Below are 21,368 nucleotides of genomic sequence, written 5' to 3' on the forward strand. Positions count from 1 at the left end.
CCTAGTCTCTACACTGAAGTAAAGCTATTCACAACTTTTCTTGGAAAAGACGCAGCTTAGAAAATATAACCGATCTACGGGTTCTTAGAAAGTACTGATACAAGACACCAAGGCTTTGAAATTGCTGAGAAGTATATCACCATGTGCAATATTTCCATTCCCCTTCACTGAATCCCCGCCAGCCAAAACACTCTGATACAGGGCAAACTCCAGGCACAATAGCCACCCCTAAGAATGGCCAAGTTGTATCGAGTAGGGCCTTAAGTTGTACCAGAGATCTGATGGGAAAGATAAGCTTTAATTGATCGAGATTGAAAAGTATAAAATCACAACTAGGAAATATTGTAGGTATCAATTATATCTGCGAGACGTGATGCCTCCTCGGAGTAGTTTACGGGTTTTGCTGATGAGATCTGGTATCGAATGCTGATATCAGGATTAGCATGATAATAAATGTTGTGTGTCCTGGGGGAGTGACTCACCGTTGCTGATCGGCGTAATGTTCGAGTTTCGCCCGACATCTGAAGACCCAGGTTCGACAAGTTGCACTCTGAAACACATCGGCCGCTGCCTTTTCGTCGTTCTGGCGCAATTCCATCAAATTGTCCGCCGTTGTGCCCATCATTAGTTTGCCAACATCATCGAAGCAACTCAGGTACAACTGTCCAGTATGATCACTGACACTAATGAGCATTATGTACCTATACTCTGGTCGTGGGTGAGTCTTGTCGCAGCGTTCGCATCGCCATTGGCCGGGATCCAGTTCTGTGACCTTCTTATTGCAGCCATCTGAGAGACAGGCTGGATAACACATATTGTCCTGCTTGATATAGATGACGGTACCTCTCAGGGAGAAGTAAGTTGCCTCTTCCGACATACCAAGTTGCTCATCATGAACCTGGGCAATGGTCTTGAACTGATCAGACTTTGCTGTGGAGGTCGTGGCCAGAGACATAGACGCATGTGAGGTGAAGTTTTCATCTCTGCCTTGTGCATCATACCAGCCCTTGAGCCTATGAGCTTCCTCGATATCAGGGTCAACGGTCACCGAGCCCGAACTAAGCAAGCTCAAGCTCCGTCCCCCAAAATCAGAAACTTTGGCTCCTTTAAACGCAACTACTGATTCCGGCACAGCACTGAAATTTAATGCTGTAGAGCCCCAGATAGTTAAGCGAACTGAAAACCCGGTATTATCGACCAAAGTAAGCTCACGCTTATCATAAGGCTTATGTGTCGTTTTCGATACAATCTGCGTAGTATCCCCGACCTCTTTCAAGACTCCAATCACGTCGATTGTGGTATCTTTTTCGACAGACTGAAGGTCGCCAATGGGGGTAAAATTGAAGCGAACCTGCGGAACGTCGGCTTGATCCTCTGCCTAATTGAAAATTAGATGGTTGTACTCTGAAGCACACGACCTTACTTACCTTTTCAACAATGGTATCCTTCTCAAATATAAGCTCATAATCGTTGTTGAGGTTTGTAAATTGTTTCTTGGCCATTTGCACACGGCATGGGCTAGTAATATAGTAGACGCCGCCTTCTTGGAAAACGTCATAGAGAGCCGTACATTGGTCATTGAAACTCGTAGCACGAATCTCGCCACTGTCATCCAATAGGTTCACACTAAAAAGTTTACCTTCTCCGCCACCGTTTCTGTTGGGCCAGGTCTTAATATTAGACTTGCTCGTGCAGCGGGCCTTGATTGTCCACTTGTGGGCATACGGAGAGATTGCTTCAATAGGATATATGGTAGCATGTGCTGAAGTATGGGCTGGTTTGACGTGCTGGGCACGACTACTGATTGGGGGTGGCGCACTCTGAATTTTATTACCGTAGAATCCGCCGCTGGAGATTGTTGTAGGTTGTGGTTTGTCGTCCTCTTCTACCCTGCTTTCCAGAGGCTTTGGTTCGCCGATTTTGTCGACCTCACCCAGTTCCTGCAAGACCTCGAGATCGAGAATTATGAGAATTCTTCATCACAATTAGCAAACCAAATCCGACACACCAACATATGCCACTCACTTTTTCCCTTTGACCGAGTTAGCCTGAAAGGATTTCAATCGAACAAAACAACCCTTGCGAAGTAAACCATCTGTGACAAAATGATTGGCTTCTGTACACGTAAGTAGGTTAGAGGGAGTTTGAGCTGGCTTTTAAGTGGTCTTCTACAGAACGTACGAATTGCGAGCATAGTCTGGACATAGTTGGATATATCGCTAAAGACAGCCCTATAGCGTTCTTGTTGGTTTGCCTGAGGAGGCAGTGGCTTGATCTGAACGCATTGGACGATGGGCTCGCGGATCTGGGGCTTTGTGTCGTCAAAAATAGCACTGTAGGATGGTCAATATGAATTGTGGTGTGCAAGAACTGGGATGAAATAGACAAGAAGGAAGATGAGAAAGAAGAAAGAGATAAATTACCTAAGTGCCCCTACAGAGATATGCGATGCCGCTTCTGAAGCCATGGCCTTGGAAATTTGATGCTTCTCTTGTTGTACTTGGCAGTTTGCACTGAAATCAAGTGAGAATCAGAAACGACGCCCAGATACAGCGAATGGTAAATCTGAATGTTGAATGCTGATATTCAAATCCTCGTCAAGGAGGTATTAATGCAGTGGAAATTAAGCAAGAGTGCTCGTACAGGAAAATCTCAGATGTTGTTGAAAGCTTCGAGGTTGTTGTGGACGCGTCTCATCAAATATTATGGACGCGGTGGGCACGCGTTAAGTGGTCACACCCCACTAAAAAATCCCTAGTATGGTATTGTATTTAGGCAACCCAGTATCAGTCTTAGAATAGAAGGCGGTCGGTCGGTGCCCCACCCAAGAGTCCCGGCCCTAGAAACTTGAAGCTCTCTACCCCGCCTACCAATTTATCTTCGAAAGTACCTAGGTAGCTCATTACTATAAGCAACCTACACGTCTCAAGACCGAAGGGGCCATCAAGCAGCTTTCACTTATCACTGACCTTTCTCCAGAACAGGATTTGTTATTCGGACAGTCGCTCAGCTATCGAACTAGCTACTAATTTGCAAATCCTTGCCGGAGCTCCGTTCTGGAACCCTCGTATTATCCGTCTATCATTCATTCTAACATGGCGTCGTGTCCTCATATTCATTCCCAAGGCAGGTTGAAACATGTCTCTCTATTCTTAGGATTTCTGGAAAGACAGCATGTTAATAATATTCTATTTTCTCCAGACCTTCAACCGCCGTCCACTTCACAAGTTGTATACCGTGAAGATTGTACACAATGCTTTGACTCAATTGTGAGTATCTGTCCCAATTCATTCCTTAAACCCTCATTCCTAAACATGGTATCAGGATAGTGAGTCTGGTCTCAATGTTTGCCTTTCCTGCTTCAATGGTGGTTGTGCCGGGTCTGGGAATCATGCACAACTGCACTTTAAACGCTTCGGCCACCCACTAGCGCTTAACATCAGAAGAACTCGAAAAAAGGTACAGGTAGGTTACATCTACTGCATCGCATGCATACTTCCCTGACACTTATACTAATGTAGCGTAAATGCAGCGGGATGAGCCTCCACAGAAGATTTCGAAGCTGGCAATTGCCGCGGAGACCGATGACGACCGCTATGACACAAGCACGCGCATTATCTGCTATTCCTGCTATCAGGATAATATTGATCCAGCAAGTGACAACATTGCCTTTGTTATTGAAGGTGTTATGAAGGCTACAACCTTCTCGAAGAGGGAAGAAATCAAGGCATGGGAGCAGGAGTTCGTTCCTTGTGATCATACCCTGACTTTGATTCAGCAGAAGCGGGAAACCGTTGAATCGAAAGGTATGATATGACTCATAGATACATTCTCTCTCTTTATCTCTCTCGGGCCTGCATATTCTAACCAATTTTAAGACCTGAGCCAGTGTTCAATGTGTGATTTAAAAGAAAATCTGTGGCTTTGTTTGGAATGCGGGAATATCGGTTGCGGACGCAGCCAGTTTGGGGGTATCGGCGGCAATTCACATGCTCTTGCACATTATGATTTAGCATCTCATGCCATTGCGGTCAAGTTGGGCTCAATAACCGCGGATGGTTCAGCGGATATCTATTGTTATAAGTGCAACGAGGAGAGAACCGACCCTAATCTGGCCACGCATCTTGCTCATTGGGGAATTAATCTAGCGGGCCGTGAGAAGACAGAGAAAAGCCTGATGGAGATGCAGGTTGAGCAGAATTTAAAATGGGATTTTTCAATGACCTCGGAAGACGGCCACGAACTCCCTCCTATTTTTGGACCAGGGTTGACTGGTTTGTCCAATCTGGGAAATAGCTGCTACCTGTCAAGTGTTGTTCAGTGCCTCTTTGATATACCGGATTTCCAACAGAGGTATTATCTTCCCGGCGATGAACCACCATTCTCCGAGTTTCCGGCTGCGGATCTCGAAACACAGTTGCGAAAATTGGCCGACGGCACCCTCTCTGGCCGCTACTCTCGGCCTGACGAGAACGCTGTAGCCGCCACGGATAAAACAAGGGTTCCGCATCAAAAGGGCTTAGCGCCGGCGATGTTCAAGTACCTCATCGGCCGTGATCATGCGGAATTTTCAACAATGAGGCAACAGGATGCGTTTGAGTTCCTACTACATGTCTTCAAGCATATCAACCTGTCTAGGCATGCAGCGGGAGCGACTAATCCAGTGGAGTCTTTCAGATTCTGTATGGAGCAGCGCCTCCAATGCCTACAGTGTAAAAAGGTTCGCTATAAGACCGATGAGCAAGATAATATCTCGATGCCTGTTCCTGCCCACCGACTAGCAGGATCGAGCGGGCTTAGCCCTCTGGGCCCGTTTGCACCGGTAACTCTTTTTGACTGCCTGGATGCGTTTACGGCCGAGGAAACAGTTGACCTTCGTTGCCCCTCCTGCGATAGCCAGGAAAAGTTCTCAAAGCGATCCTCTTTCAAAACGCTACCTGCACATCTGGTAGTGAATGCTCGCCGGTTCGAGTTGATCAACTGGGTACCCACCAAACTAGATATTCCTGTGGAGGTGAACGACGATCCTCTTGATCTGAGTCAATATCTTTCTCCCACTCCCAGCGGGCAGGAGGAGCTGCTCCCCGAGGACAAGTCTTCCGAGAGCGCCTGGGAGGCTAATCAGGAGATCTTGAATCAACTCCTTAGCATGGGTTTTCCTCAAGTAAGGTGTGAAAAGGCTCTTTGTTTCACGGGAAACTCGGATGCTGAGGCAGCGATGAACTGGCTTTTATCTCACATGGATGACCCTGATATTGATGAACCCATCAATGTAAAGCAACGCACTGGGACTGCTAGTAATTTGCCGCAAGACCCAGCGAAATTGATCCAGATGTCCGAGATGGGTATCGATGAGCCCCGGGCAAGGAGAGCATTGGCCGCGACGGATGGTGATGTCAGCCGGGCTATTGATTGGGTTTTTAGCCATCCAGATGATGTAGATGTGAGTACCGAAGAGCAGCAGCCAGGTGGGGATGGACAAATTCCTGGAGCCGATGATACTCCCGCAAGATATCAATTAAGGTCAATTATTTGCCATAAAGGCGCTTCAGTACATGCTGGGTAAGACTATCAAAGCCTTGTTTGATTTCTCGTTCCTTGATGTTAACCGAGCGCTAAAATGGGGTTTTTAGGCATTATGTTGCATTTGTGCGAAAGGAGATTCCTGGGAAACCGGGTCTATCGTGGGTGATGTTCAATGATGAAAAGGTTGTCGAAGTTAATGATATACATGAGATGAAAAAATTCGCCTATTTGTATTTTTTCTCACGGGTGTGAATGGGCATGTTTTACAGTCATCGCCATGTGTGCCTAGCCATATGAAAAGGCAATAGATCAATAGCTAAACTAATATATCGAAAATAGCTAATTAACTCTTGTGTTGAAAAGTCTATTAGCATTTAAATGCTTTAGAACTCTATCATATATATGTTAAATTAAGTCAGAGACATCCTGCCTGCATCCCTAAGTATACTGGCGCCCTTTGATCAGCCAATCCATAGTAGCAAGTATACCAACCACCTGCCTCCACCCTGCAGGACATGCCTGTCAATATATTCCTTTGGATATCGTCACATATATTGGACCAAGAAACCTGAAGTGATTCTCAAGGACAGTTCATCATTATCCTAGTTGTGAGCTGCAATATATAGATATTGTCAGGGTGCAGGGTCGGACTCAAGTGTTCATTGACTAGGAGCTAACTAGACAGAACAGGCAGAACAGCAGGTACTAGATAATAGACAGGATGTAGCTTGAAGAGCTATAATAAGATTAGGAATAATATAGCTTAAATATAAGAATAGAGGTAGATAATTAGAATAAAATTTAATTAAATAAGTATTATAATTTTATACTATAATAGTATCTCCTTTTTTAGATTTAAACTTTATTAAAATTTAAGAAGGGAGTAGCTAGAGCTTCTTAAAATAATAAAAATAATAATTATTTATTAATTAATAAATATTTTCTAGATATTTAATAAATTTTTTAATTAAATTATTATATTTAATTTATTTAATAATATATTATAATTTAAATTTATTATAATCTTAATAAATTTATTAAAAATTAAGAATTTTTTTAACTTCTTATTCTTCTAATTTTTTAATTTTAATAAATAATAGTAAATTAAGATATTAATTAAATAAAGAATTATTAATAATAAAATAGAATAAAAATATATTAAATATAAAATAAATTTTTATATTTTTAAAAAATTTAAATTTATAAATATATAAATTAATAATCTTTTTAATATAATATAATATAATTTAAAATTCTTTTAATCTAATTTTTTTTATAAATAAAATATTTAAATATTATAAATATTTAATTAAATTTCTTATCTTATAATATAATAATATATAGATTATTTTTAATAATTAATTTATACTTTATAATAAGCTTAAGTAAATAAAATCTTAATATAAATAAATTTATAAATCTTATATATAATATTAATAAATTTCTTAATATTTTTTTTTATAAAATAAATAATAAAATAGCTTAATTTAAATTTTAATATTAAATAAAATCTATAATTAATTATAAATAATAATATTCTTATAGACTTAATATAAATAAAGTTAGTAATAAATTTAATTATTAATAATTATTTAAATTAATTATTTTATAAATATAATATATATATTTATAAGTATTATTCTAAAATAATATTAATATATTTAATTAAATTATTAATTTTAAAGTAATAAATAATAAATAATAAATTATAAAATTTTAAGTAGGCTATTAAATATTTCTAGAAAATAATAATAAATTAGATTTTATAATCTAATATAATTATTTTAAGAATATTATAAAGTTTTTAAATATATTTAAAATATAGATTAGCTATATTTTTAATATAAAAGATAAAATACTTTATCTTTATTAAATAATTAATTATAACTAGAATAGTATTATAATTATTACTTAATAATAAATATATAATAAAGTCTATACTTATATCTTACTAGATATATTTAAAAATTAATAAAAATCTTAATACTTCTTACTTTACTTCTTAGAAAAGAATAATTTAATAGTAAAAATAATAATTCTAGATCTATTAATTTATATATTTATAAATCTTAAGCTAGAAATATTTATATAATATTAATTTATATATCTTAATTTTTCTAGAATATTTAATAATAAGACTTTTATAATAGAATCTTAATATTTTAGCTTTTATCTTATTATAATTAAGTATATAAAGTTAATCTTAATATCTTAAATATAATTTAGTATATTTATAATTAGCTAGTATAATATTAGGATATTTTAATAAATTATTCTTTAAAATAGACTAGAGCTTCTTATCTTAAGAATAAGTTTTATTAAATAGTAATTATAATATTAATAGCAGGAAAATTAGTTTATTAATAGTAGATTATTTAATAAAGTATACTTAATATTAGCTATTAATATTTAATCTTAGATTAGTAGTAGTCTTAAGTAATAAATTTTTAGATTTTAGAATAATCTAACTCTAATAAAGAAGTTATTTATCTTCCTCTTTAAATAAATTTTTTAATCTCTTAATTAGTATATTAAGTTTAATATCTAATTTTCTAGAGTAATAATATATTTAGAAATTAAATCTTAATAAAAACTTAAATTAGTAGACTTATTAATAATTTAGTAGCTTAATTAATATAAAATATTTTAAATTTTTATAATTTATAATAATCTTTATAAATAATAAAGTCTTTTTTAATTTAAAATATTATTTTTTAAAATAATAAATAATAACTAGTAATTCTTTATTATAAATCTTATAATTATATTTTATTATAAAATATTTTTTAGAGAAAAATATAATAAAATATAATATATTTTTATTATTATATTATAATAGTACTCTAGTAAATATATAATTAAAAAATTTTAATATTAAAATATTTATAAATATTTCTTAATAAATAAGTATTTAATTAAAGTTAATATCTTTCTTGATTAGATTAACTAGTAGTCTAATAATCTTTAAAAAATTATAGATAAATTAATAATAAAAGTTCTTAAAATTAATAAAGACTTAAATATTAGTTAGATAAATTAATATTTCTTATTTAATAATTATTTTTATTTTATTAAGATTTATTTAGAAGCTATCTTTATTTATAATTAATTTTAAGAACTTTATTTTATATATAAAAATTTTATATTTATTAAATTTAATATAAAGTCTTATTATTTATAAATATTCTAATATTTATTAAATATAATAAGTATACTTTATATAAGTTTAGCTATAAATTAGAATATTATCTAGATATATAATATAAAAGATATTTAAATAATTATATAAGATTTTATTAATAAATCTTTAGAATAATATTAGGACTCTAGTAAACTTAAATAATATTATTAAGAATTTAAATAAATTTAATTAAATTTAAAAAATAATAAGATATTCTTATTCTTTCTTAATCTATAAATTATTAAAAGTAAAAATAATATTAATTTTTAAGAAATATTTTTTTTAAATTATTTAATATCTTTTTTATTAATAATAAGAAATAATAATCTTTTATAATAATTATATTTAAGACTTAATAATCTATATAAAATTATAATCTTTCTCTAGACTTTTTTATAAATAAAATAGAAAATATAATAAGAAAAAAACTAGAATAAATAAAATCTTTTTTTAAATTTTCTTTAATTTATTTTTTTAAAATTTTTAATTTATCTTAAAATATATTATACAAGCTCTTAAATAGTAAAGTCTTTCTAAATAATAATTTAATCTTATAATTATTAAGTTAGTAGAGTAGGAGGTACTTAGCCTTCTTTAGTAAAAATATATTATAAAATTTAGTAAACTTAGGGGGTAATTACTCTTATAACTTAAATTTAATAATAATAATAAGATTTAGAGTGGCTTTAATATCTATAATAAAGATAATAAATATTAGTATTTATAGTAAGTATATATAATATAAATAATAATTAAGACTCTAGTAATATCTTAATTCTTTAAAAATTTAAGATAAGAATTAAGATATTAGAAAAAAGTTTTTAATAATATATTATATAATATTAAAATCTTTATAAATTTTAAAGATATATTATAGTACTTTTTATAATAAGGGCTTTTAAATAAAATAATATAATTAATAAATCTAATCTAGAGATTATAGGTCTTTAATTAAAATAAGCTAAAAATAATAAAAAAATATATAAATTAGATTATAAGTGTCATGGTGGGCAGGCTGGCAGTAGGTGTAGCTAATAATAGGGTATATATTCAGGCTATCTATGTACAAGTCTAATAGGTAGGGATTAGATTAAGATAAGGATATAGCTTGAAGAGCTATAATAGAATTAGGAGTAATATAGTTTAAATATAGGAATAAAGATAGGTAATTAAGGTAAAATCTAATTAAATTAGTATATAATTATATTATAATAATATTTTCTTTCTTAAATTAAACTTTAATAAAGTATTCCTAGAGTCCAGGCTTTTTAAAGTAGTAATAATAAAAAATAATAATATATTTAGTAGCATTCTCTAAGTAGCTAGTAAGAATTTTAATAATAATAAGGTATCTAATTTATTTAATAATATATTTTAAATATAAGTAACTATCTTAATTATAATAGTTCTAGTAAGAATTAATTACTTCCTTAATCTCTTATTTCTTAATACTGTCAGGGTGCAGAGTCAGATTCAGATATTCATTGACTAGGAGCTAACCAGACAGAATAGTAGAATAGTAGGTATCAGGTAATAGATAGGATGTAGTTTAAAGAGCTATAATAGAATTAGGAATAATATAACTTAAATATAGGAATAGAGATAGATAGTTAAGGCAGAATCTAATTAAATAGATATTATAATTTTATACTATAATAGTACCCCCCTTCTTAAAATCAAGCTCTATTAAGATTTAGAGAGGGAGTAACTAGAGCTTTTTAAAATAATAAAAGTAATAATTATTTATTAATTAATAAGTATTTTTTAGATATTTAATAGGCTCTTTAATTAATTTATTATATTTAATTTATTTAATAATATATTATAGCTTAAATTTACTATAATTTTAATAAATTTATTAAAAATTAAGGACTTCCTTAATTTTTTATTCTTTTAATTTTTTAACTTTAATAAGTAATAGTAGATTAGGATATTAATTAAGTAAAGAGTTATTAATAATAAAGTAGAGTAAAAATATATTAAATATAAAATAGATTTTTATATTTTTAAGTAATTTAAGTTTATAAATATATAGGCTAATAATTTTCTTAATATAATATAATCTAAAATTCTTCTAGTCTAATTTTTTTTATAAATAAAATATTTAAATATTATAAATATTTAGCTAGATTTTTTATTCTATAATATAATAATATATAGATTATCTTTAATAATTAACTTATATCTTATAATAGGCTTAAGTAAATAAAATCTTAATATAAATAAATTTATAAATTTTATATATAATATTAATAAATTTCTTAATATTTTTTTAATAAAGTAAATAATAGAATAGCTTAGTTTAAATCTTAATATTAAGTAGAATTTATAATTAATTATAAATAATAATATTCTTATAAATTTAAAGTAAATAGAATTAGTAGTAAACTTAATTATTAATAGCTATTTAAACTAATTATTTTATAAATATAATATATATACTTATAAGTATTATTCTAAAATAGTATTAATATACTTAATTTAGTTATTAATCTTAAGATAATAAATAGTAGATAATAGATTATAAATTTTTAGATAAGATATTAAATATTTTTAAAAAATAATAATAAACTAGACTCTATAATCTAATATAATTATTTTAAGAATATTATAGAGCTTCTAGATATATTTAAAGTATAGATTAATTATTTTTTTAGTATTAATTATGCTAGTATAAGGGAGGAAGTACTTTATCTTTATTAAATAATTAATTATAATTAGGATAGTATTAGAATTATTACTTAATAATAAATATATAATAAAATCTATACTTATATTTTATTAGATATATTTAAAAATTAATAAAGATTTTAATATTTCTTACTTTATTTCTTAGAAAAGAATAATATAGTAATAAAAATAATAATTTTAAATTTATTAGTTTATATATTTATAAATCTTAGGCTAAAAATATTTATATAATATTAGTTTATATATCTTAATTTTTTTAAAATATCTAGTAACAAGGCTTTTATAATAAAATCTTAATATTTTAACTTTTATCTTATTATAATTAGGTATATAAAGTTAATCTTAATATTTTAAATATAATCTAATATATTTATAATTAACTAGTATAATATTAAGATATCTTAGTAGACTATTCTTTAGGATATTTAAAATAAATTAAAGCTTTTTATCTTAAGAATAAGCTTTATTAAATAGTAGTTATAATATTAATAATAGGGAGATTAATTTATTAGTAATAAGTTATTTAATAAAATATACTTAATATTAATTATTAATATTTAGTCTTAAATTAGTAGTAGTCTTAAGTAGCAGGTTTTTAAATTTTAAAATAGTCTAACTTTAATAAAGAAATTATTTATTCCTTTCTTTAAATAGGTTCTCTAACCTTCTAGTTAATATATCAGGCTTAATACCTAACTTTCTAGAGTAATAATATATTTAGAAGTTAAATCTTAATAAAAATTTAGATTAGCAGGCTTATTAATAGTTTAATAGCTTAATTAATATAAAATACTCTAGATTCTAGTAATCTATAATAATCTTTATAAGTAATAGAATCTTTTCTAGTTTAAAATACTATTCTTTAAAATAATAAATAATAACTAGTAATTTTTTATTATAAATCTTATAATTATATTTTATTATAAAATATTTCTTGAAAAAAAATATAATAAAATATAATATATTTTTATTATTATATTATAATAATATTCTAATAAATATATAATTAGAGATATTAATTTCTAGAATTATATTTTTTAACTAGTTAAAAGATTTTAATATTAAAATATTTATAAAAGTAACTTTTAATTATTTAAATATTTCTTAATAAGTAAGTATCTAATTAAAATATTTTTCTTAATTAGGTTAACTAGTAGTCTAATAATTTTTAAAAAATTATAAATAAATTAGTAATAAAAGTTCCTAAAATTAATAAAGGCTTAAATATTAATTAAATAGATTAATATTTTTTATTTAGTAATTATTTTTACTTTATTAAAATCTATTTAAAAGTTATCTCTACCTATAATTAGTTCTAGGAACTTTATCTCGCATATAAAAAATTTATATTTATTAAATTTAGTATAAAGTTTTATTACTTATAAATATTCTAATATTTATTAGATATAATAAGTATACTTGATATAAATTTAATTATAAATTAAAATATTATCTAGATATATAATATAAAAAATATCTAAATAATTATATAAGACTTTATTAATAAATCTCTAGAATAATACTAGGACTTTAGTAAGTCTAAATAATATTATTAAGGATTTAAATAAACTTAATTAAGTTTAAAAAGTAATAAGATATTCTTATTCTTTTTTAATCTATAGATTATTAAAAGTAAAAATAATATTAATTTTTAAGAAATATTTTATTTTTTTTAGATTATTTAATATCTCTTTTATTAATAATAGTAAGTAATAATCTTTTATAATAATAATATTTAGGGCTTAATAATTTATATAAAATTATAAGTTTTTTCTAGGCTTCTTTATAAATAGGATAGGAGATATAATAGGAAAGAAACTAGAATAAATAAAACTTTTTTTTAAATTTTCTTTAATCTATTTCTTTAAAATTTTTAATTTATTTTAGGACATGCTATATAAGCTCCTAAATAATAAAATTTTTCTAGATAATAATTTAATCTTATAATTATTAAATTAATAGAATAGTAGGTACTTAGCCTTTTTTAGTAAGAATATATTATAGAACTTTATAAATTTAGGGGATAGTTATTCTTATAATTTAGATTTAATAATAATAATAGAATTTAAAATAGTTTTAATATTTATAATAATAATAATAAATATCTAGTATTTATAGTAGGTATATATAATATAGGTAATAATTAAAACTTTAATAATATTTTAATTTTTTAGAGATTTAAAGTAGGAATTAAGATATTAAGGAGAAATTTTTAATAATATATTATATAATATTAAGATCTTTATAAATTTTAAAAATATATTATAATACTTTCTATAATAAGAGCTTTTAAATAAAATAATATAATTAATAAATCTAATCTAGGAATTATAGATCTTTAATTAAAATAAATTAAGAATAATAGAAAAGTATATAAATTAAGTTATAAAAAAAGTAATATTTTTTTTAATATAATTATAAATTTTTTAAATTAAATAAATAAAATAAATAATATAGCTAGACTTTACTAGAATATTATTAACTTCTCTTAATAAGATAGGATTTCTTAATAATAATATTTTTAATTAATTATTTATAATCTAATTATAATCTATAAAATATTTATTCTTAGCTCTAGAATTAATTATAATAAAAATTAGTAAAATTTTATTAGAAATTTCTAGATTAATAGGTAGGATTATTAATTTAGATTAGTAATTTTCCTCCTCTATTATTATTCTAGCTATTATAGCTTTTAATAGGTAGAAGGAGTATTAAAGATATTCTTAATTATAGCTTAGATTAAAGATACTTTATTTTCTAATTTAGGGAATAAGGAGTATTTAGCAGGCAAGATTCTAATTAATAGAGAGTATAAGTCTAGTTTAGTAGTAAATATAGAGATATAGCTAGTTAGTTTTTAATTAAGATATAAGTAGCTACTTACTAGGTAATTAGTACTACTATAGTAGTAATATAGGTATTAGATTTAATAATTAAGGTAATAAATAATAAATAAGTCTATTAAATCTTTAGTAGGAGTAATAATAATAATAGGATTAATAGAGCCTATAGAAATTTAGATAGTAGGAATTAGCTTTAAAATAGATTAGAGAGGCTAGGAATTCTTTATAAATAAGAATAAAGTAGTACTTATATAATAATAATAGTAGTTTTTTAGATTTTATAAATAATTAATAAAGATATAATAATTTTATAATAAGGCCTTAAAATATATTAATAATTCTTAAAATTCTTAATTAATAACTTATTCTAAAATTATAAGTAAGATATCTTTATTTATATTTTTTTCTAATATAAAGTATTAAAATTTAAAAAAAAAATACTAAACTTATAATAGATTTATTAGAGGTAAAATAAGTTAGTATAAATATTAATTTTTAAATTTAGATCTTGTCAGGGGGCAGAGTCGGATTCAGATATTCATTGACTAGGAGCTAACCAGACAGAACAGCAGAACAGTAGGTATCAGGTAATAGACAGGACATAGCTTGAAGAGCTATAACAGGATCAAGGACAATATAGCTTAAATATAGGGATAAGGGCAGATAGTCAAGGCAGAATCTAACTAGATAAGTACTATAGCTTCGCGCCATGATAGTATCCCCCCCCTTAGGGTCAAGCTCTATTAAGACTAGGAAGGAATTAGCCAGGGTTTCTTAAGATAATAGAGATAGTAATTATTTACTAGTTAGCAGGCATTCTCTAGATACTTAGCAGGCTCTTTAGTTAGCTTATTATACCTAATCTATTTAATAGTATATTATAGCTTAGGTTTACCATAGCCTTAATAAACTTATTAGAAATTAAGAACTTTCTTAATTTCTTATTCTTCTAATCTTTCTACTTTAATAGGCAGTAGTAGATTAGAGTATTAACTAGATAGAGAATTATTAGTAATAAAGTAAAGTAAAAATATATTAAATATAGAATAAATTCTTATATTTTTAAATAATTTAAGTTTATAAATATGCAGGCTAATAATTCTCTTAATATAGTATAGCTTAAAGTTCTTCTAGTCTAATTTCTTCTATAGGTAGAGTATTTAGATATTATAGATATTTAACTAAATTTCTTGCCCTATAATATAATAATATATAGGTTACCTTTAGTAATTAGCTTATACTTTATAATAAACTTAAGTAAACAAGATTTTAGTATAAATAAATTTATAAATTTTATATATAATATTAGTAAACTTCTTAGTATCTTTCTTAATAAGGTAGATAATAAAGTAGCTTAATTTAAATCTTAATATTAGATAAAATCTATAATTAACTATAAATAGTAATACTCTTATAGACTTAGAGTAAATAGAGTTAATAATAAATTTAATTATTAATAATTATTTAGACTAATTATCTTATAGATATAATATATATATTTATAAGTATTATTCTAGGATAATATTAGTATATTTAATTTAATTATTAGTCTTAGGGTAATAAATAGTAAATAATAAATTATAGATCTTTAAGTAGAATATTAAGTATTTTTAAAAGGTAGTAATAAATTAGACTCTATAATCTAATATAATTATTTTAAGAATACTATAGAGTTTCTAAATATATTTAAAATATAGATTAGTTACCCCTTTAATATTAATTATCCTAATATAGGAAAGGAAGTACTTTATCTTTATTAGATAATTAATTATAACTAGAATAATATTATAGCTATTATTTAATAATAAATATATAATAAAATCTATATTTATATCTTATTAAGTATATTTAGGAATTAGTAAAAGTCTTAATACTTCTTACTTTATTTCTTAGAAAAAAGTAATTTAGTAGTAGAGGTAATAATTCTAGACTTATTAATTAATATACTTATAAATTCTAGGCTAGAAGTATTTATATAATATTAGTTTATATATTTTAATTCTTTTAGAATATCTAGTAATAGGATTTTTATAATAGAATCTTAGTATTTTAGCTTTTATCTTATTATAATTAAGTATATAAAGTTAGTCTTAATATCTTAAGTATAGACTAGTATATCTATAATTAGCTAGTATAATATTAGGGTATCTTAGTAGACTATTCTTTAAAATATTTAGAATAGACTAGAGCTTCTTATCTTATAAATAAGCTTTATTAAATAATAATTATAATATTAGTAGTAGGAAGATTAATTTATTAATAGTAGGTTATTTAATAAAGTATACTTAATATTAGCTATTAATATTTAGTCTTAGATTAGTAATAGTCTTAGATAATAGGTTTTTAGATTTTAGGATAATCTAACTTTAGTAAAGGAATTATTTATTTTCTTTTTTAAGTAAGTCCTTTAATTTTCTAATTAATATATTAGGCTTAGTACTTAATTTTCTAGGGTAGTAATATATTTAAAAATTAAATTTTAATAAAAATTTAGACTAGTAGGCTTATTAATAATTTAATAGCTTAATTAATATAAAATATTTTAAGTTCTAGTAATCTATAATAATCTTTATAAGTAATAAAATCTTTTTTAATTTAGAGTACTATTCTTTAAAGTAATAAATAATAATTAATAATTTTTTATTATAAATCTTATAATTATATTTTATTATAGAATATTTTTTAGAGAAAAATATAATAAAATATAATATATTTTTATTATTATATTATAATAGTACTCTAGTAAATATATAATTAGAGATATTAATTTCTAGAATTATATTTTTTAACTAGTTAAAAGATTTTAATATTAGGATATTTATAAAAGTAATTTTTAATTATTTAAATATTTTTTAGTAAGTAAGTATTTAATTAAAGTTAATATTTTTTTTAATTAAGTTAACTAATAGTCTAATAATTTTTAAAAAATTATAAATAAATTAGTAGTAAAAGTTTCTAAAATTAATAAAGGCTTAAATATTAGTTAAATAAGTTAGTATTTCTTACTTAGTAATTATTTTTATTTTATTAAGATTTATTTAGAAGCTATCTTTACTTATAATTAGTTTTAGAAACTTTATCTTATATATAAAGAATTTATATTTACTAAATTTAGTATAAAATCTTACTACTTATAAGTATTCTAATATTTATTAAATATAATAAATATATTTAGTATAAGTTTAGCTATAAATTAGAATATTATCTAGATATATAATATAGAAAATATTTAAATAATTATATAAAGCTTTATTAATAAATCTCTAGAATAATACTAGGGCTCTAGTAAGTCTAAATAATATTATTAAGGATTTAAATAGATTTAATTAAGTTTAAAAAATAATAAGGTATTCTTATCCTTTCTTAATTTATAGATTATTAAAAGTAGAAATAATATTAATTTTTAAGAAATATCTTATCTCTTTTAAATTATTTAATATCTCTTTTATTAGTAATAATAAATAATAATCTTTTATAGTAATTATATTTAGGGCTTAATAATTTATATAAAATTATAGGCCTTCTTTAGGTTTTTTTATAAATAGAATAGGAAATATAATAGGAAAAAAACTAGAATAAATAAAATCTTTTCTTAAATTTTTTTTAATCTATTTTTTTAGAATTTTTAATTTATCTTAAGATATATTATATAGGCTCCTAAAAAATAAGATTTTTCTAGGTAATAATTTAATCTTATAATTATTAGATTAGTAAGGTAGTAAGTACTTGGCCTCCTTTAGTAAGAATATATTATAGAATTTAGTAAACTTAAGGGATAGTTACTCTTATAACTTAAATTTAGTAATAATAATAGGGTTTAGAGTAGTTTTAATATTAGTAATAGTAGTAGTAAATATCTAGTATCTATAATAGATATATATAGTATAAGTAGTAATTAAGACTCTAGTAATATCTTAATTCTTTAGAGATTTAGGGTAGGAGTTAAGATATTAGGAAAAAGCTTTTAATAATATATTATATAATACTAAAATTTTTATAAACTTTAGAAATATATTATAGTATTTTTTATAATAAAAATTTTTAAATAAAATAGTATAATTAGTAAATCTAATTTAAAAATTATAGATTTTTAACTAAAGTAAGCTAAAAATAATAAGAAAATATATAAGTTAAATTATAAAAAAAGTAATATTTTTTTTAATATAGTTATAAATTCTTTAGATTAAATAAATAAAATAAGTAATATAACTAGACTTTACTAGAATATTATTAAATCCCTTTAGTAAAATAGGGTTTCTTAATAATAATATCTTTAGTTAATTATTTATAGTCTAATTATAATCTATAAAATATTTATTCTTAGCTCTAAAATTAATTATTATAAAGATTAGTAAAGTCTTATTAGAAGTTTCTAGATTAATAAGTAGGATTATTAGTTTAGATTAGTAACTTTCTTTCTCTATTATTATTCTAGCTATTGCAGCCTTTAATAAGTAGAGGGAGTGCTAGGGGTATCCCTAATTATAATTTAGGTTAGGGATACTTTATTTTCTAATTTAGGAGATATAGAGTATTTAATAGGCAAGGTTCTAGTTAATAGGAGGTATAGGTCTAGTTTAGTAGTAGATATAGAGGTATAGCTAGTTAGTTTTTAATTAGGGTGTGGGCAGCTACCTACTAGATAGTTAGTATTATTATAGTAGTAATATAGGTATTAAGTTTAATAATTAAGGTAATAGGTAATAGATAAGTCTATTAGGTCTTTAGTGGGAGTAGTAGTAATAATAGGATTAATAGGGATTATAGGAATTTAGGTAGTAGGAGTTAGCTTTAAGATAAGTTAAGAAGGCTAGGAATTCTTTATAAATAGAGGTAGGGTAGTATTTATATAATAGTAATAATAATTTTCTAAATTTTATAGGTAATTAGTAAAGTTATAATATTATAATAAGATCTTAAAGTATATTAATATTTCTTAAAATTCTTAATTAATAGTTTATTCTAGAATTATAAATAAGATATCTTTATTTATATTCCCTTTTAATATAAGGTATTAAAATTTAGTAAAAAAGATATTAAACTTATAATAGATTTATTAAAAATAGAATAAATTAGTATAAATATTAATTTCTAGATTTAAGTCTCTAAAAGCTTTCTCTAGGATTTCTAAAATCTTAATATAATTATTTAATTTATAAATTCTATCTTAAATATATAATAAGATTTAGATATATAGAATTTCTTTAAAATAACTAGTTATATAAGTTATTCTACTATTTAGGATTAGGAAATAATTAAGATTTATAATTATTTTTTAGTAAATTTAAAAAATAAAGTATCTTAAGTTACTTTATTAACTATTAAACTTATCAGGATTAGGAAGTTATTTAGAGGTTTAGATAATAGAAATAAGTATAGTAAGAGTAGTAATAATAATAAAAAGAGTAATAATATTAATATCTCTTTTAAAAAGAAATAATAATTAAAAAAATATACTATTCTAAGTAAGTATTTTAAATAATTCTTATTAAATTTCTTTAACTTATATCTTCTAGTACTTAATTATACTATCTTTCTATTAAATATAATTAAGAAGGTTAGTAATAATAGAATATAAAATAAATAATTTATAAAATTCTTTTATAATAATAATAAAGAACTAGTATATCTTAGTAATATATTATTTTAATTTATTAAAGGCATTATATAGGAGGGTTTCTATACCTTTAGATAGTATAGGTAGTAAGATAGGCATGATAGTAATAATTAACTCCTAGTAAAGAGGAGCTATATAATATCAGGGGGCAGAGTTAGATTCAGATATTTATTAACTAGAAGCTAACCAGATAAAATAGCAGAATAGTAGGTATTAAGTAATAGACAGGATATAGCTTGAAGAGCTATAATAGGATCAAGAACAACATGGCTTAAATACAGGGATAAGGGTGGACAGTCAAGGCAGAATCTAACTAGATAGGTACTACGGCTTCGCGCCGTGACAGATCTTTAAAAATTTTCTCTAAAATTTCTAAAATCTTAATATAATTACTTAATTTATAAATTCTATTTTAAATATATAGTAAGATTTAAGTATATAAAGTTCCTTTAAAATAATTAATTATATAAGCTATTTTATTATTTAAGATTAGAAAATAATTAAGATTTATAATTATTTTTTAATAAATTTAAGAAATAAAATATTTTAAATTATTTTATTAGCTATTAAATTTATTAGGGTTAGGAAGTTATTTAGAGAATTAAATAGTAAGAATAAATATAGTAAAAGTAATAATAATAATAAAAAAAATAGTAATATTAGTATCTCTTCTAGAAAGAAATAATAAATTAGAAGGCATGCTATTTTAAGTAAGTACTTTAAATAACTTCTATTAGACTTTTTTAGCTTGTATCTTCTAGTACTTAATTATAGTATCCTTCTATTAAATATAATTAAGGAGGCTAGTATTAGTAATATATAGATTAGTAATAGTAGAATATAGAATAAATAATTTATAAAGTTCTTCTATAATAATAGTAAAGAACTAGTATATTTTAGTAATATACTATCTTAATTTATTAAAAATATTATATAGGAGGGTTTCTATATCTTTAAATAGTATAAGTAGTAAGATAGGTATAATAGTAATAATTAATTTCTAGTAGAGAGAAGTTATGTAATGTTAGGATATAGAATTAGATTTAGATATTTATTAATTAGGAGCTAACCAGATAGAATAGTAGAATAGTAGGTATCAGGTAATAAATAGGATATAGCTTAAAGAGCTATAACAGGATCAGGAGTAATATGGCTTAAATACAGGGATAGAGGTGGACAGTCAGGGCAGAATCTAACTGGATGGGTACTATGGCTTCACACCATGACAAATACTATTAATTTTAATATACAGGAGTTTAATTTCCTCTTATCTAGATAGTAGATCTTTAGTAGTTAAATATAATAATTTAATATAAAATACTAGCCTTAAATCCTCGCTACGCTCGGCGGCTTGTTGGGGCATATGGCAAACTAATAGTATAGTCTTAATTATAGTATAATAGCTACTATATTAATGTAAGTATGGAAGTTAGAATTAAAATAGGCATTAAAGTAGATATTAAAGGAGGTATTAGCAGGCAATAAAGCAGGTATTGAAGCAGGTATT

General features: G+C 24.8%; 2 protein-coding genes across 2 annotated transcripts; one reads left to right on the forward strand and one right to left on the reverse strand.

The window, feature by feature from the left end:
• Positions 1 to 97: 97 nt before the first annotated feature.
• On the reverse strand, positions 98 to 2,688 carry P175DRAFT_0502328 (replication factor A subunit protein RFA1). The gene is made up of 6 exons (XM_040897354.1): positions 2,424 to 2,688; positions 2,182 to 2,333; positions 2,026 to 2,116; positions 1,428 to 1,974; positions 483 to 1,378; positions 98 to 426 (listed from the first exon to the last, which is right to left on the reverse strand). The coding sequence occupies exons 1-6, from the start codon at positions 2,465 to 2,467 to the stop codon at positions 333 to 335; spliced, it is 1,824 nt and encodes a 607-aa protein (XP_040751571.1). The 5' UTR covers positions 2,468 to 2,688; the 3' UTR covers positions 98 to 332.
• Positions 2,689 to 2,889: 201 nt separating this feature from the next.
• P175DRAFT_0481218 (ubiquitin-specific protease UBP14) lies at positions 2,890 to 5,889 on the forward strand. The gene is made up of 6 exons (XM_040895447.1): positions 2,890 to 3,126; positions 3,202 to 3,269; positions 3,325 to 3,465; positions 3,533 to 3,806; positions 3,879 to 5,562; positions 5,634 to 5,889. The coding sequence occupies exons 1-6, from the start codon at positions 3,096 to 3,098 to the stop codon at positions 5,776 to 5,778; spliced, it is 2,343 nt and encodes a 780-aa protein (XP_040751572.1). The 5' UTR covers positions 2,890 to 3,095; the 3' UTR covers positions 5,779 to 5,889.
• Positions 5,890 to 21,368: the final 15,479 nt, after the last annotated feature.

This window comes from Aspergillus ochraceoroseus, assembly GCF_002846915.1.
Source record: "Aspergillus ochraceoroseus IBT 24754 chromosome Unknown P175scaffold_5, whole genome shotgun sequence".
Lineage (NCBI taxonomy): Eukaryota > Fungi > Ascomycota > Eurotiomycetes > Eurotiales > Aspergillaceae > Aspergillus > Aspergillus ochraceoroseus.